At 35.0% G+C, this 16,504-nt stretch overlaps 1 protein-coding gene across 1 annotated transcript; it reads left to right on the top strand.

Moving 5' to 3' along the window:
- The first annotated feature begins 7,742 nt into the window (after positions 1-7,742).
- On the top strand, positions 7,743-9,688 carry LOC18049511 (2-alkenal reductase (NADP(+)-dependent)). The gene is made up of 5 exons (XM_006442028.2): positions 7,743-8,072; positions 8,164-8,341; positions 8,721-8,887; positions 8,991-9,073; positions 9,173-9,688. Exons 1-5 carry the CDS (start codon positions 7,839-7,841, stop codon positions 9,549-9,551), a joined length of 1,041 nt encoding a protein of 346 aa, XP_006442091.2. The 5' UTR covers positions 7,743-7,838; the 3' UTR covers positions 9,552-9,688.
- Positions 9,689-16,504: the final 6,816 nt, after the last annotated feature.

A 16,504-nucleotide genomic window follows, 5' to 3' on the forward strand; every position in this document is an offset into this window, starting at 1 on the left:
AGCATTGGTTTTATGCACTGGGAAATATTTATTCAAAAATTTCGTTACCATTTGTTCCCATGATGCAATGCTATTAGCAGGCAATGTATTAAGCCATGAACGAGCTCTATCTTTTAAAGAAAATGGGAATAATCTAAGTTTAACATCATCGTCTGAAAAATTCTCGTATTTAAAAGTTTGACAAATAGCATGAAAATCATTCAGATGATTATATGGGTCCTCATTTTCTAAGCCATAGAATGTGGGGAGACAATTTAGCACACTAGGTTTTAGTTCAAAGCTCCTAGCAGCTACATTTGGGTATCTTATACATGATGTGCTCAAATTTGCTAAAGGACTGAAATAATCCTTAAATGGCCTCTCCTGTGGTTGCAAATCCATTTTATTTTTTACTTGTTTGTGTGTACGAAGTGTTTTCTCAAGTTCAAGGTCTATAGGTTCAAGATTGGGTAATAATGACCTTCGACCATGCATGCAAAACAAATAAAATAAAAAATAAAGATGGGAACAAAATAAATAAAAATAAAGAAGAGGGAGAAATTACGATACTAACCTTATTGCGCTATTAAAACCTTTCTATAAAAATACACAAAACAAATACATGAAATAAATTAACTAAAAATTAAATTAATAAAATAAACAAAAAAAAATACAAAGAAAAATAAATTAAAAATTAAATTACAGAATTTTAAAGAAGAGAAAAAAAATAAAAGAAATACTAACCTTTAAATGTAGATTCACTCTTTTTTTTCTTTTTTTTTTTATAATAAAAAAAATACAAGAAAACAAATAAAAGAAATTATTCACAAAAATTAATTCTATTAATTAAAATTACTTACCTCCCCGGCAACGGCGCCAAAAACTTGTTGTGCAAATTTTAATGTACTCGCAAGCGCACGAATCTATTGTAGTATAGACTAATGGTGACGAGTGTCGATCCCACGAGGAGGTGGATTTTAATTATATATAGAATTAATTTTGTAAATGGGTAGTTGGATTTATGGTGGAAATGATTTGGAATATGCTAATACTTAAATTAAAATGGCGAGAATAAATTCTAAAATTGGAATTGCAATGGAGAGAATAAATTGAAGAGAAAATCTATTAAATTGACGTACTTGGGTATCTGGATCCGTATCAACATGCATCATGGGCTAAATAATCCGTATTAATGCCAATTAAATCATGAGGGGGGAATCCACACCTCATGAACCACGCTCTAATCAATATGGTGCTAAGGGCTTACCGTGCCAAATAATAATAACCTTATACTAGAGAGCCGGTGTAACCAAGGCGGTATCTAGACAAGACTATTATTATTTGTCGACGAGAAGTCAAAACATCCACAAAAATTAGAGGGGAAGAGAAAATAAATTTACCAAATTAAGCCCATGACACATGTTGAGACTTCACCTTCAACCCAAGCTTGAAAGAAAATTAGCCACTCATAGTTGAACTAGGGGCAAAATGGGAATTTATTAAAATACGAAGAAAATACAAGATGGAGAGGGAATTACAGAAAATGGATCCAAAAAATGGATTCAGAGATATCAAATTAGGGGGGAGAGGCCCCCTTTTTATAGATACATGGAGTAAATCATGGCCATCGGATTAAAAACAGTTTGGACGCTCAGGATTGCGCCACGTCATCAGTCAACAGTCCACGGTTTGACCACGCGGATGAACAGTAACACGGTTTGACCCGACTTTGAACAGTAACGCGGTTTGACCCGGATGAACAGTAACGCGGTTTGGTTGAAAATAATCCTGTGTGATGCATGCACCGTACGCGAGATTTTTCGTCCACTGATATGCTGCCACGTCACCATCAACAGTACATAAGAATTTTAGTCCAACAGGATCGTGACACCTCATCAGTCAATGCCACATCATCGGTCAATGCCACATCATCATCCGTCTATGTGAACAGTGTCGTGAACAGTAACGTATACAGTACCGTACACGTGAATAGTGCCATTTTTCCTTTTATGCTCCTCCTAAGGTTTTTGACCGTCCTGAGTTCAAAAGTGATGTCCGTTTTGCCATTTGATCTCTCCTTTATTGTGAAATGACTATAATGCCCCTAAAATACATAAATTACTTAATTAAAATAAAACACACGAAATTAAATCACAAGAATGTTAAAAACATAAAAGTAAGGGTTGTTAGTAAGACTTAAAATGTAAAATGATGGTTTTCTCCTTTATAAATATGCATTTTCTAACACTCAACAGTATACACAACAAGTAATAAAGTGATAAGTATTCAAGATCGTCTCCACAGGGATTGATGTTACTCGAAAAGCTATAGCACTCGTAATAACGCAACTCAACTCGAGACCAAAACAAACAATTGTCAAATAATTTCTATCGTAATTAATGATTGAAATAAGAACTAAATAAAACAATACGGTAATGAAATAAACTAGATTAAGTGTGTCTAAGATTCAATTGAGATTGAGGTAGTTGAATGATCAAACTCTCCTTTGGGGTTTACTGTTTTTCATCAAATTAGCACCAGGTGTTACGACCAGTGTTGCAGCACTGGGTGCAGTTTATTTGTATCCGCAGCTGCCGCATATTGGAAGTCTCATACCCTTAAATCTATTAACAATGACCAGTTGTTAATCTATTTATAGTATGGCATTATGATCTTTAGCCTTTCCACCCTACAAGGTGAACACCTATGTCCAGTGTGCCACAAATCTTAACTTCAAGTATTGCCCTTATGGGATTCAATATAACTTAATCCAAGAAACTCGATTTAAGAACAAATAATACTCTAATGATATCCACTAAGACATGCCCTTTTGCTGCTCTATCTTAACTGAAACTATTAAATGGGTGGTCAACCAAAATAACAGTTATATTCATAAAAACTACTAGAGTATAATGCTACAGCAAGGCCATAACAACATATAAAAACAGTCAAAAACCCATTGGATTGTTTGTCACTCAACTACAAGTAACTTAGTTCATATTCTAAATGAGAAAAATAAACATAAATATAATTATGAAGGAATACATCAAACAATTAAAGGAAGAAAAGAAATATAAGTAGAGCACGATGAAAGACAAATAATTCTGCACAAGTCTTCAATATTGCCGAACAACACTCTCAATCTTGATCTTTTTCTTCTTGCCTTTTTAATTATTTTGATGATAACTCCCTTCTCTTGCCTTGCCGCTCTCTTCTTCTATGTGGTGCACGCCTCGTTTTTATAATGCAAATTATAGTTAAACCCAAAACCCATGAGCGTGCATGCTTTTAAATTGGGAAAGATGCAGATCGCGATTTTAGGGCTGACCCGTGCCCAAGTTTTCTTCCACATTGCTCCCAGATTGCTGCAGCACTGGTTGCTCTAACAGCTGCTACAACACTGCCTCATTCCTGATTGTGCTTTACTTCTTTTGTGGTCATCTTCTTTTCTCCTCTTGCTCTTCTAATGCCTCAACATCCCTTCATGAATTGAGACCCTACAATTGTGCACCTGTTTTTAGCACAAATTACTTTGATTCAAGCAAAACTTATTAAGACTCAACTAAAATGAATGTTTATGCAAAAGGTAACCAAAATGTAATAAAAACACCTTATTTGTTCTCTAAGTAATCTTGATTCAAGTCTAGAATTGATGTAATAACTCTCATTTCCTAGAGTTATCAACTATGTCCACATTTATTCCACAGAATGAACAAACCAGAAAGCACTCGTTGGGGTTTAGCTGACCAGGAGCCAAGTGTAGCCTCCCAAGTATGTAAACGAAATACGGTTGCAGAGCCAGTCTCATCCCGAGTTTAAAACACAGGAGGAACAGAGTAACTTATCCTCTTGGGGGTGACTAAAAGTATCTTTTTTGCCACAGATCTTAAGATCAATGTCGTCGAGAATGCCATAAACTTCCCTAAGCCTATTTAGATCATTTACATTAGTGGTCGATTCCATATAGTAGATGGGGTAGTGGTCAACCAAGGTCTTGTGGCTTAGTTTTCTCTTGTTCCCTGGTCGAGTTCCTCCTAGACGGATCCCATATCCCCATTCTAACTAGAACTACCTTTATCATTATCACTTATAGTCTGCTTGGTATTAAAAGTCCATCTTGTATTTGAACCATCTAAGTTACTATTGCTAGATGAGGTCGAAGCTTCGGGTGTCATCGTCCTAGGTTCGTCCCTAGTACTAAGGATCTGAGGATTGAAGATAGGCTCTCTAAGCATATTGGGTAGAAATTCTAATTTGTCACCACTGTCAACCTCGATGACTTTTTCCTTTCCCCTAGACGTTGCTGAAATAAAAAACAAAATCCTAAGACCAAATAAAAAATAGCAACACGGTCCTAATCAGCACACAACCAGGGGTGGGTTCAGAAAATGGTGTCTAGAATGACTAGTAATTGACGGAGTGTCGGTGGCGGTGATGGCGGCGGCGAAGAAAAATTTGGCCTGAAGTGTTTCTTGTTTTAAAAAGAAGATGAATGATGAGTTTAGAAGAGGGAGAAAAAATTATACCTAGGGATTTAAATGATGAGAGAGAGAGAGAGAGAGAGTTATCTCGAGTAACGGGCGTGTCAGTTGAATAAATGCATCTTAAAAATGCAAGCCGCCAGTTTCAAATTCAAATGATTAGTCTGGATTGTGCCACGTCATTAGGGTTAAGGACGACGAGACTTCTCAAATGAGTGGACACCAGTAGGTTTGTGAAGTGAAGACTAGAAATACATAAGCCATTCATCAAAAGGTCGAGTAGGGAAAAAAGCAACTTAATGGAAGAGTAATCTACCAAGTTTCCAGTTCTGATTCGCCAAAATTAAGACGACCAGGAACTCATAAGCAGAAAATTGCTCTCCTCGTCGAAGGCCAGCTCATTATGGGTTCTTATCTGCGAGGAGCCATGTTCTAGCCGCTCGGGTGCTTCGTTTGGTTGGGGTAGGCGACAAGAAATTCTAGTTGAAAATGATCGAAGTCTTGATTGGTCAATGGGTCGGACCTCGGACATGGGTTTTCCCTAAGAATTCGGGCGTGAGACCTACTCAAGCGTGGTTACAACTCCACTTACCCACAATGGTGCCACCAACCCATAAATGATCGTGGAGACAGGACTGAGTATTTCGGATTAGTATAAACGACACAGTGTTGAGGGAAAGGGGGAGGATTTTTTTGGGCTGAAGGAGAGAGATTTTCTAAAAAAAAAAAAAAAAAAAATTAAGTTCTTTGAGCGTATAACTATGACAATAAAAAAACCACAAGCGAGTGGTACAAGCGTTTTCCTAAAAAAGGCCTGAGTACTGACTTGTGCGTCGAAATATTATCGTCGGGAAAAAATATGGCACCCTCTAATGGATTATTGTGAGTGCAGGTGATTGGACCCAGCAATAACGTGATTAAGGCCATCTGCTCGCCCACAGACAACTGAAGTGCAGAGCTGCTCCACAGGAGGTCGAAGATTCAGGTGTTGACGGGATCCCCAGGTCGTTAACGAGCTTGGCCAGATTCCAGCATTCATCAAAAATTTATTCATGAAAATGTGTAAAAGCTATGAATAAATGCCAATTTAATTAATGCATATTTTTGTTAAAATCAGTGATGTCAGACGTCAAGATATTCCTGGAACAGAAGTTGTGAAGTTCGACTGCAGTTCTATAAGAATCCATGCTCTGGAATTCGCTTGGAGGATGTGAAGCTCATTTACAAGAATCAACCAGCCGAAGCATCATGTAGGAATGATGATGGATCGGCCTCTAGTTTAGTTTTGCTAAATAGTTCCTTCAAATTGTGAAAATTAAATAATCAGCCCAAAAATGTTGTACGGGCCAGGGTTTGAATACTCATTGGGCTTGTTGGAGACCATCTGCCCTATTATAGGACAAAACCACAAACTTTATTTTTTCCTGGTCAAAGTTATATATGCATAATGCACTGCAAGAAAGGCAATTGTATTTTACATAATTTTTAATTTCATTATTACATATCTTCAAATTTTATCCCAAGTTTCATTTCAAATATTGTGATATTCATCAATTAAATGATAGGTTAATGTAATTAATTCACTTGAAAATTATAAAAAATTATCAATCACTTAATGAATAACACATCACATATCACATTATTTGAAATATAATTTGGGATAAAATTTTGGAATAAGGATCCTCTTCTTGTCATTTTTTTTTCCTTCTTCTTATATTTCTTTGTTTAATGAGTGGGTGAGATTAAGTCTTGTATTTATTTATTGAGTCTTGTATTTATGTTTTCACTTTATTTATATTCAAGCCAACTTTTTTTACTAAATTATAAACGTAAATGAAAGTAAGAAGAACAAGAAAAAAAATTATCATAATCTAAAATTTTTAGGGTCCACCTAAATTTAATCATAAAAGAATCATTTACACGTGAATCATATGAAATGAAAAAAAAAACGAAAAACGGAGTGTTTGCTGAAAAATTGTTTTCTAGTGAGGAGTTCCCATCAATTCACAATGTGATTATTTGACACCATATGTTTCACAATTCAATGCATGTGGCTATCGACAATAACAACAAGATTGTGAAAATTTCAGTGCACGTATGCTACTTATATAATACCTTAGGAAATCTCTCATCCGTAAAACACAGGAGAGATTTGTGTTTATAATGGATGATCTATACTTTCATTAGTAAGACAAGATCTGGGTTTATAAAAGGTAATCTATACTTTAATTGGTAAGATGCGTTTTGGGATGCATGGACACTTCAGAAACAAAACTGTGCGGGCCTTGTTAAGGTCCAAAGCGGACAATATCTTGTGGGTTGGGTCACGACATACATACACCTCCTTAGGGACTCAGCGTCTTCGTTGAGGTTGACCCCATTATCGCTCTAGAGGACACGTGGAGCCGCTCTAATACCATCTATCATGACCTAACCCAGACCTGAAAAGATATTGTCCGCTTTGGGCCTTAACAAGACCTGCACAGTTTTGTTTCTGAAGTGCTCATACATCTCAAAACGGATCTTGCCAATTAAAGTGTGGATCATCCCTTTTAAACTCATATCTCTCCAATAATTTGCCGATGTGGGATTCGCCTAGGGTGTTATATAATATCCCTTATTTTTAAAAGGACTGAGATATTTCTATTTCACTATTTGTTTAAATTCACCCCATTTTAAAAATTTATTTATAAAAAAATTCACATTGTTTTTCAAATTCAAGATAAAGAAAAAGTTTAATCAATTGATCAATTATATTTTTTTCCATACATAAATATTTTGACCATTATTAATCATTAACATTGTTTGAACATAATTTTAATTTGATTATTTTATCATTATAAATGACTAAATTATTCAAAACATATTCTTTGTGCCATAACTTTAAACATGAAAATTTAATTAGTTAATTGTTAATTTTTATTTAAAATCATAAAAATATTATCAGTTTCCTAATTACTATTTTCAAATGGGGTGAGTTTAGACAATTTGAGATAGAAATATCACTATATTTTATTCTAATTTTTCCTCCACCATCTTCTAATTTCTCCCGACTCTTCTGTAGTCTCTTTCATTAGCTCTATCGTTCTTTTCTCCCCTCCTTTCCATTTAGTCAAGAATGGGGACTCCGACTGAAGTTGTGTTCAAACTTAAGGAGAACTTAACTATGAAGAGAAACTCTAGCCACTATACCCGACCACGTGTTGCCGTGAAATATGAGCCACAAAAAATATAAAAATTAAAATTAAAATTAAATATAAAATTATAACTACCACGTAACAATATAAAGAGAAACTCAGGCCACTGCAGCCTCAAACACACCGCCACTCAGCAACTGAAGGAAGAAACAGAGTGAAACAAGGAAGAAACAGAGCAACAATGGCGGCTAACAGTGAAGTGGTGAGCAACAAGCAGGTGATATTAAAGAACTACGTAGAAGGGTTTCCCAAAGAGACAGACATGTTGGTAAAAGCAAGTTCAATTTCATTGAAAGTAGAGGAAGGCTCAAATGCAATTCTTGTCAAGAATCTTTACTTGTCTTGCGATCCTTACATGAGAGCTCGCATGTCCTTTAATCAAGATCCTGATTTCTCTTCTTTCACTCCTGGCTCTGTAAGCACTTGAAATTCTTATTTATTTATTTTCAATGATTTTTTTTTTAAGTAGTTTTCGGTTTTCATTAAGTTGATGGTGTAAAATGCAGCCCATAGAAGGATTTGGAGTGGCTAAGGTGGTGGATTCAGGACACCCAGAATTCAAGAAAGGAGATTTAGTCTGGGGAACAACTGGGTGGGAAGAGTATAGTCTCATAAAAAATCCTCAGGGCCTCTTTAAAATTCATCACACTGATGTTCCCCTTTCTTATTATACTGGAATTCTTGGTTAGTTAATTCTGTTTTCTTTCTTGATTTTAGGCTCCGTTTAGAACTGTTGTAAAGTTCTTGGTAAACAGTCGCAAAAGTAGTTGAGAAATTAGGAAGTTGGCATGATTTTACTCCACGGTTATTTGATAAAAAAAGCAATAGGATCCTTTTTATTTTTTCAAATTATTAAGTCTTTAACTGACAGTAGATGTGTTTTGTGTCCACGTTCAGCTGAATTTAAATAAAATAGATGTCAACGATGGTTGTTTGGTGGATCAAGTTTTTCATCCAACTAGAGTTGTCATTTTGCGACAATTCACATTACCAGATGAAGCCATAGGCATTTCAAGTTTGGTTCTCTCAATAATTATGTGCCTTATGTTTGTGCTTTATTTAGGTATGCCTGGGATGACAGCTTGGGCTGGTTTTTATGAAATTTGTGCTCCAAAGAAAGGCGAATACATCTATGTTTCTGCAGCATCTGGTGCAGTTGGTCAGCTTGTTGGGCAATTTGCAAAGTTGATGGGTTGCTATGTTGTTGGAAGTGCTGGCAGTAGAGAAAAGGTGTGGTTAATTCCAATGCAGTCCCAATTGGTAATTGCAATTCAAAATTTTGCAGTCCTTGGATGATCTTATGCAGTTCTTTGATTGGATTATGTTATGCTAGGTTGAACTACTAAAGAACAAGTTTGGATTTGATGATGCTTTCAATTATAAAGAGGAGAACGACTTGGATACTGCTTTGAAAAGGTTATAGCTGAGGATTTTTATTGCTTATTTCACATGCTATGTCGAAACAAACATCACTACTGATGAGCCTTTCTATCTTCGTTTTAATTAATTTTCCAGGTGCTTTCCTGAAGGCATTGACATTTACTTTGAGCACGTAGGGGGAAAAATGCTGGATGCAGTGCTACTAAACATGAGACTTCACGGACGCATTGCAGCGTGTGGAATGATCTCACAGTACAATCTCAGTCAGCCTGAGGGTGTGCACAATTTGATGAACGTTGTGTATAAACGGATTCGCATGGAAGGATTTGTTGTTTTCGATTACTTTCCCCAGTACTCGAGGTTTTTGGATGCTGTGTTGCCTTACATCCGAGAAGGCAAGGTTGTTTATGTTGAAGACGTAGCTGATGGTCTTGAAAATGCTCCTGCTGCTCTTGTTGGTCTATTCAGTGGCCGCAATGTTGGGAAACAATTAGTTGTAGTTTCTAGGGAATGATTCAGCCTTCTGCTCTTGTACTGAAATCTATTTCTGATATTCATGCGATTCCCACAGTTCTGCTTAAAATTCTGAAGCACAAACACTTAAATAATGGTAAACGCTCGATTTTATAATAACATGCTTATTCTAGACAATATGAGATTCTTTCTTACAGTCGTAGTGGATTAAAAGGCATATCAATTAGCATTTCCAAGACGGAACGTCCGTATGTATACTTTTTAACGCTGGTATTTTTATTTCAGGATCAATTGAGCCTGTCCCTTAATTAATTGTTTTGTGTCGCAGCACAACTTTGATGTTTATGATGAATATTTTATCACCAGCATTTATTTGTGAGAATTTTACCCTCATTAATTCAGAGAGATTTGAACCCACTTTCTTAATAGTTGCTCTTAGAAGAACATCTAGAGAACGAGTCATTTGAAGTCAAACATCTTCTGCGGCGGTGAGCAGCAAGAAAAAAATCTGACATGTATTTGAAAACAATTTTTTTTTTTGAAGAAAACTTGGAAACAAGTTTAGTTGCATTGAAAGTCGAAGAAAATTCAAGTGTGGTTCTTCCCTTGCTTCATACCTGGCTCTGTAAGCACTTCCCTTGCTTTTGGCTATTCTAATGAATTTTAACATACACTTTTTTGTTTTTGTTACAGTCTAGTGTTTAACCAGGAAAAATTCGATGATTACATGTGACAATCATTGATCAGATAGAACTTTATCTTGTTAGCTTCTAACAATGTTGGCCAATCTTTTCACCACATCTATAAATGTTGGCTAATTGTTTCACTACATCGATAAAAGTGAGAGGTGATTTTTGCTTACTGGTCAAGTTGTTACATACACACGAAAACATATCTCCGACATTTCAGGGAAAGAATTTGGTTGGATGACTTTATCCTCAGGATGTGAACTCAAATTGCTGTTGTTCTAATTTATATCAGGCTGAACTATTGAAGGAGTTGGAATTTGATGATCCTTTCAATTACAGAGAAGGGCATGACTTAGATGCAGCTTCAAGAAGGTCAGGATCTCTGTATCCTCTGAAGATTCAGGGCCAGAGGAAATGGCACTTGGAAGGAAGGGCACGAACATGCTGTAAGTTTTCTGACATTATCACTTACATATCCCCTTTTACAATTAGAGTTGACTATGTATAGCGGTAATGGTTTCAAGATGTTTGCTTTCACACTAAAGTATTTTGGATGCAGAAGAATGTACTAGTAATTATTTTTATCCCAAGTATGTTTTCGGACTGAACTCTTTGCTTGGGCCTATTATAAAGACGAGTGAGACTTAGATGCAGCTTTGGAAAGGTCAGTATCACTATAATCTGAAGCTTCAGGACTAGAGGAGATAGGACTTTGGAGGCAGGGCAAGCGGAGGCCATCGTATTGAAAACATTCTAGCCAAATATCGCCCCTCAAAAACCGCTCGATCAGGCCACTGTATTTAGAGCCCGCTTGATGCGGCATTGTACCCACACTATAAGAGAAATTTTCTCCTACAGTACTAGTGCAGCTGCCCGGCCAAGACCGGCCCTTCATGTATTAAACTAATAACATTCCCTTCGAAAAGAAACTAACTAGATTCCTTCATTTAAGTACTGAACTAATAACACGGTTGATGCTCTTAGGCCACATAACTCCAACAGCACACTTCCGTTTGACAATCATAGCTAAATAAATATCCAGAAACTAGGAGCCGACTGACCAGTAGCTATCTTAATCTAAAGGAGAGTTCGTCAAAGATCTCTTGCGACTGCCTTAAGCTTTAACTTATATCGTTTCTTGTTGAAATTGCAAAATACAAGAAATAAGACAATGAAAATACCTAGTCTGTTATTTTTATTTTATTCATTTCTCCTCTTGTTGCTTCGTCCAATTCGAAGTAATCACTTGACATTTCTACTCACAAATTCTTTTACTTCCTGTGTTTCTGTATCATGTTCTCAGTTTGATGATTACACGCTTGCACAATTTCAATAAGGTCAAACACTGTAGTTTCTTCACTTGTTTCTCTGATCCTTTACTTAGTGTTAAATTTTTCACGTACTGCTTCTTCAGATTCTACAAAAGAAGCATATTCTCTTCTCAAATGGAAGACTAGCCTTGATCAAAGTCAGAACCAATCTATTGTACGGACACTTGATCCTGGTAATTCAACCAAAACAAGCCCTTGCGCTTGATTTGGAACTTATTATAACCATGTGGGAAGTCATTAATATTACTCTGAAAAACACAGGATTAAACGGTACATTTCATGAATTCTCGTTCTCATTGTTTCCTCATCTTTCTCATCTTGACCTTCAGTGAATTATTTGGCATCATCTCACCTCAAATCGGTAACCTCTCTAAGCTTGAGTACTCGTATTTACCATTTAACCAATTGTTCGGAAAAATTCCACCGGAAATTGGCCTTCTAAACCATCTGAAAGTTCTTTTCTTGTACTCTTAACTATATGCACGGTTCAATTCTTTAGGTAACTTGCACAACTTGGCTCGTTTATTTCTTCATCGGTCAGTTGAAGTCTCTTTTTGAATTAGATTTAAGCTAGGAATGCTTGTTCCTTCAATTCTTTTGACTAGATGGTTCTTTGATTTTGGAAGAACGAAGAGTGGCTCACAAGAACAAGGGATTAACAACTTAAACACTTCAGGATCACTCGATGATAACTTTTAAAGATAAAATCATGAATGAAGAAATCATCAAAGTGATAAATGATTTTGACAGTGGTCGAAACCTAGATTACTCTAATATTTTCCAAAGATTTCAATAGCAAATGCAATGTGAGGTCTTATAAAGACCTGAGCGTACATCATGCTTCCAATAATAAATGCATATAGAATATTTTCTATTTGTTCCCTTTCAAGATCATTTTTCAGGCATTGGTTCAGATTGAACTTGTCACTTTTCACAATGGGAGCTGTACTTGGCAAACATTTTTTATCTAAAATCTCTCTAACACTTTATTTATATAAGTTTCCTGAGACAAACTGAAAATTCCTCAAAATATGCCCTTATGGATCTTAATGCCCATGACATAAAATGCATTACTCCTATCCTTCATGTCAAAATTTTCAAAGAGAAATTGTTTCACCTTACAAAGCAACCCTTTATTATTTGTTACAAGTAGAATATCATCCACATATAGAAAGGAAACAAATCTTACCCCCACTAATCTTTTGGTATATAATCTATACGGTTCTCCACAAATCCAAATGAACAGAAAATATCGTGGAATTTTGAACACACTAACAGGAATTTTGTTTCAATCCAAACATGGATTTCTTAAGCTTGCATATCAAATGCTCACCATCACTGGAAGAGAATCCTTCTTGTTATTTCATACAAACCTTCTCCTCTAGATTTCCATTGAGGAAAGTTGTTTTCACATCAATTTGAATGCAGTTCCAAGTCAAAATTAGCATCTAATACCATAATGACACAGAAAGAATATTTTCTCAATACAGGAGAAAAGGTATCCTTGTAATTGGTTCATTTCTTTTGAGTGAATCCTTTAGCAATGAATTTGGCTTTATATCTTTCAATGTTACCCAATAAGCTTTTCTTTGTCTTAAAGGCCCATGTACATTTATGACTTTCACACCATTAGGCGACTCAATAAGATCATAGACTCTGTTGAATGACATAGAATTTATCTCTTCTTTAATGGCATTGCAACTTAAATATGATTCTTTGGAATTTATGACTTGTGTCACAGTTTAAGGATCATTTTTTTCTCCAATATTATAGGTAGATATTTGCATATACACTATATAATCACTAGGAATTGTTAGTTTCTTTATTCTAGTATATCCTCTTAATGTTGAACCAACATTCTCTTGAAGAGCATGTTGTTCAACTGGTTACTCAAAGGTTTCAGGCAATTCCTTAACAACTTGGTCTAGGAACATCGATAATTGGTTGCACAACTCCTATTTGGACTTTAGGGATGTTGTAAATGACAACCAATCTATCATTTGAGGTGGAATGTTGAGCATCTAAGTGATATTTCTCAGAACTAATATTTTGAGATCAATCGACCCCACTGACCAAGTCTTGAAAATTTTGCATTTCTCCATTACATAATCATAGTGCCATGAGATGGATAGTAAAATATGTACCCTTTAGAACTTTCAGCATATCCAATGAAATACTCACTAATAGTCTTTGGGTGCAGATTCTTTTTTTATGGATTGTCAACTCTCACTTTAGATGGGCATCTTAAACATGTTTATGTCGCAAATTCGGTGTCCAACCTTTCTATAGATGTTTTAGGAATCGCCTTGGTTAGGACTCGATTTAATATAAACACATCCATCTTAAGAGCTTCAGTCTACAAGGATTTAAGAAGCCTAGAATTGCTAAGCATACTGCATACCATGTCCAATAATGTTTGGTTTCTTCTTTTTGATATACCATTTTGGTCTGAAGAACCAGGCATAGTGTGTTGGGCAATTATCCCATGTTGTTGAAGAAACTTTGCAAATGAACCAGGTGCTTGCCCATCCTCAATGTATCTACCAAAATATTCCCCACCTCTATCCGTTCTCACGATCTTAATTTACTTTCCACATTGTTTCTCTACTTCTGCTTCAAATACTTAAAAGCATCAAATGCTTCATTTTTATTATTAAGTAGAAATCATGTATTGTGAGTAATCACCCGTGAAAGAGATAAAGTAATTCTTACTATGAGTCCATGTTTGAACTACTGATAATTCTATGAAATAAGAGTTATCATGGTACTTTTAAACTTAAATCATAATTACTTAAAGAGTAAATGACATGTTTTTATTGCATTTTATTTTATTTTGCATGAATAACCATTTTAGTTTATTTTTAATAAATTGCGTTTCTTTACAATAATTTTATGTGCTTAAATTGTGTGCATAATTGTAGGTGATTGGAAGCTCAAATTTCAAAGAATGAATATTGTTGCAATAGGCTTGCAAAAGACAGAAAACAACTTGGCTATAGGAGAATTGAAACAAATCTAGAACAGTACAGTTGCTGTAGCGGTTGCTACAACATCTGTTGCTGTAGCAATCCTGGAACAAAGATAAGGAAAATTCCATGCGAAATACCCAGAATATTGCAATCTGCAGTTTCTTGATCTAGAAGATACACTACTTAGGCTTCCGTTTACCCTTATTTTCAACTATAAAAGGAGCACACATCATAAGGGAAAGGCAAAGCCGTCACCCAAAGAGAAAAACAGCAAAGAAATAAAAGAAAAACATGATTCAAGAGAGAGATTGAGGGCTACACGAGAGGAGAATTTGCAGAAATCAATTGAGAACTCAGTCCTTCTTATTTTTCTCTTGTTTTCTTGTTTACTTTTTAGTCTTGAAGATGTGTTTGATGGCTAAAACTTTATTCTTTATTTTTCTTTTGCAAACCATAAACTAAATTTATTTGTGGTTGAGTGATAACCAATCTTGATGGTTTATTAACTGAATATATTTGTTGCTGCATGTGTCCTATAGCATTTTATTTTGATAGTATTTATTTCTATTCATTATTTCACTGATCACCTATTTAATGATACTAGCCAAAAAAGAGCTACAAAAAAGCTTATTTTAGTGGAACGTATCAGAATAATAGTTGGTTTTAAATTAGGTTTCATGGATTGAGTTCAACTTGAGTCCAAAAGGGTCATGTTTAATTTAAAATTAGTGATGAACTAGATATAGAGATTCACCTTGTATGGTAAATAGAACCGAAATGTGTAATACTATATATTATGTTGGCATAATAACTAATCACTGTTAGGTTGCATATAGATATAAGATATCCAACATGCGACAGTTGAGGATACACAAGGATTTTGCACAGTGCTGTAGCAGATGCTACAGCAACCGAACCATATATTAGAAAAATGGTCAAAACCATTAAGAGAGTTTATTCACTCAACTACTTTATATTCCTATCAGTTTTATCTTTCAGTTTAACATGACAAATTACTTTGTTGCATTTTATTTATTGCGCTTTTATTTTAATTAGTATATTAGTTTTATTAATTGTTTTATTTTAATTTAGAACAAAATATGCACTATTAAGATTGTCGTAGCAAGTCTGATAACATCAATTACTGTGGAGACGATCTTGAATACTTATCATTATATTACTTATTGTGTACACTTGCACATTGACACCAATAGCATTTGAATTTATCGCAACAACTACAAAAATATAAATGTCTAATTTATAATATTTCTGAACTCCTCTTGACACTTTCTTTGTCTTATTGGTCTACTTTCCTTTTATGCAGTCCACACAAGCATCAAAATCAATAAAATCCAAAATATTAAGTACTCTATCATTGATTATTCTTTTAATTCTTTCTTTGGAGATATGACACAGTCTTTGTTGCCATAAAATAGGGGAATTTTTCATTCATAACACATCGTTTAATACCAGCATGAACATGCATCGAAGTATAAGAGATATTGTTTTGCAAACTAAGGCAAAAAAGACCATCAAATGGTGTACCATTGCCAATAAGATCAGATTTACAATATATATTATGAAACTTATTTGAAATGTTAAAGAAAAATCCAAGGGGTAAAAGTCTTGAAACTGAAACCAAGTTTCTAAAGAAACTTGGAATATAAAACATCTTTTCTTTTTCCAAAACTAAAACAAAACCATTGCTCAAAATCAAATTTCATTTTCTGATTGCCCCCACATGTGAACGCATCTTGTCTCCAGAAAAGATGCATTGATCATTTCTCATTTAAGTAAACAAACAGATGACATGTCATCACACATAACTATCAGAGTACAAGTTGTCTATGTCCTCTAAAAAAAACGACATGCAATCTAGATAACGTATAGAGATGACATGTTCTTACAGGTCATTTTAATAATATTGAATATTACAACATGTTATGTTTTCATGACAATTTCTAGTTTGACCAAACGACATGTCATTCAAAATCGTCTTTAACC

Source organism: Citrus clementina, unplaced genomic scaffold (genome assembly GCF_000493195.1).
Source record: "Citrus clementina cultivar Clemenules unplaced genomic scaffold, Citrus_clementina_v1.0 scaffold_3, whole genome shotgun sequence".
Lineage (NCBI taxonomy): Eukaryota > Viridiplantae > Streptophyta > Magnoliopsida > Sapindales > Rutaceae > Citrus > Citrus x clementina.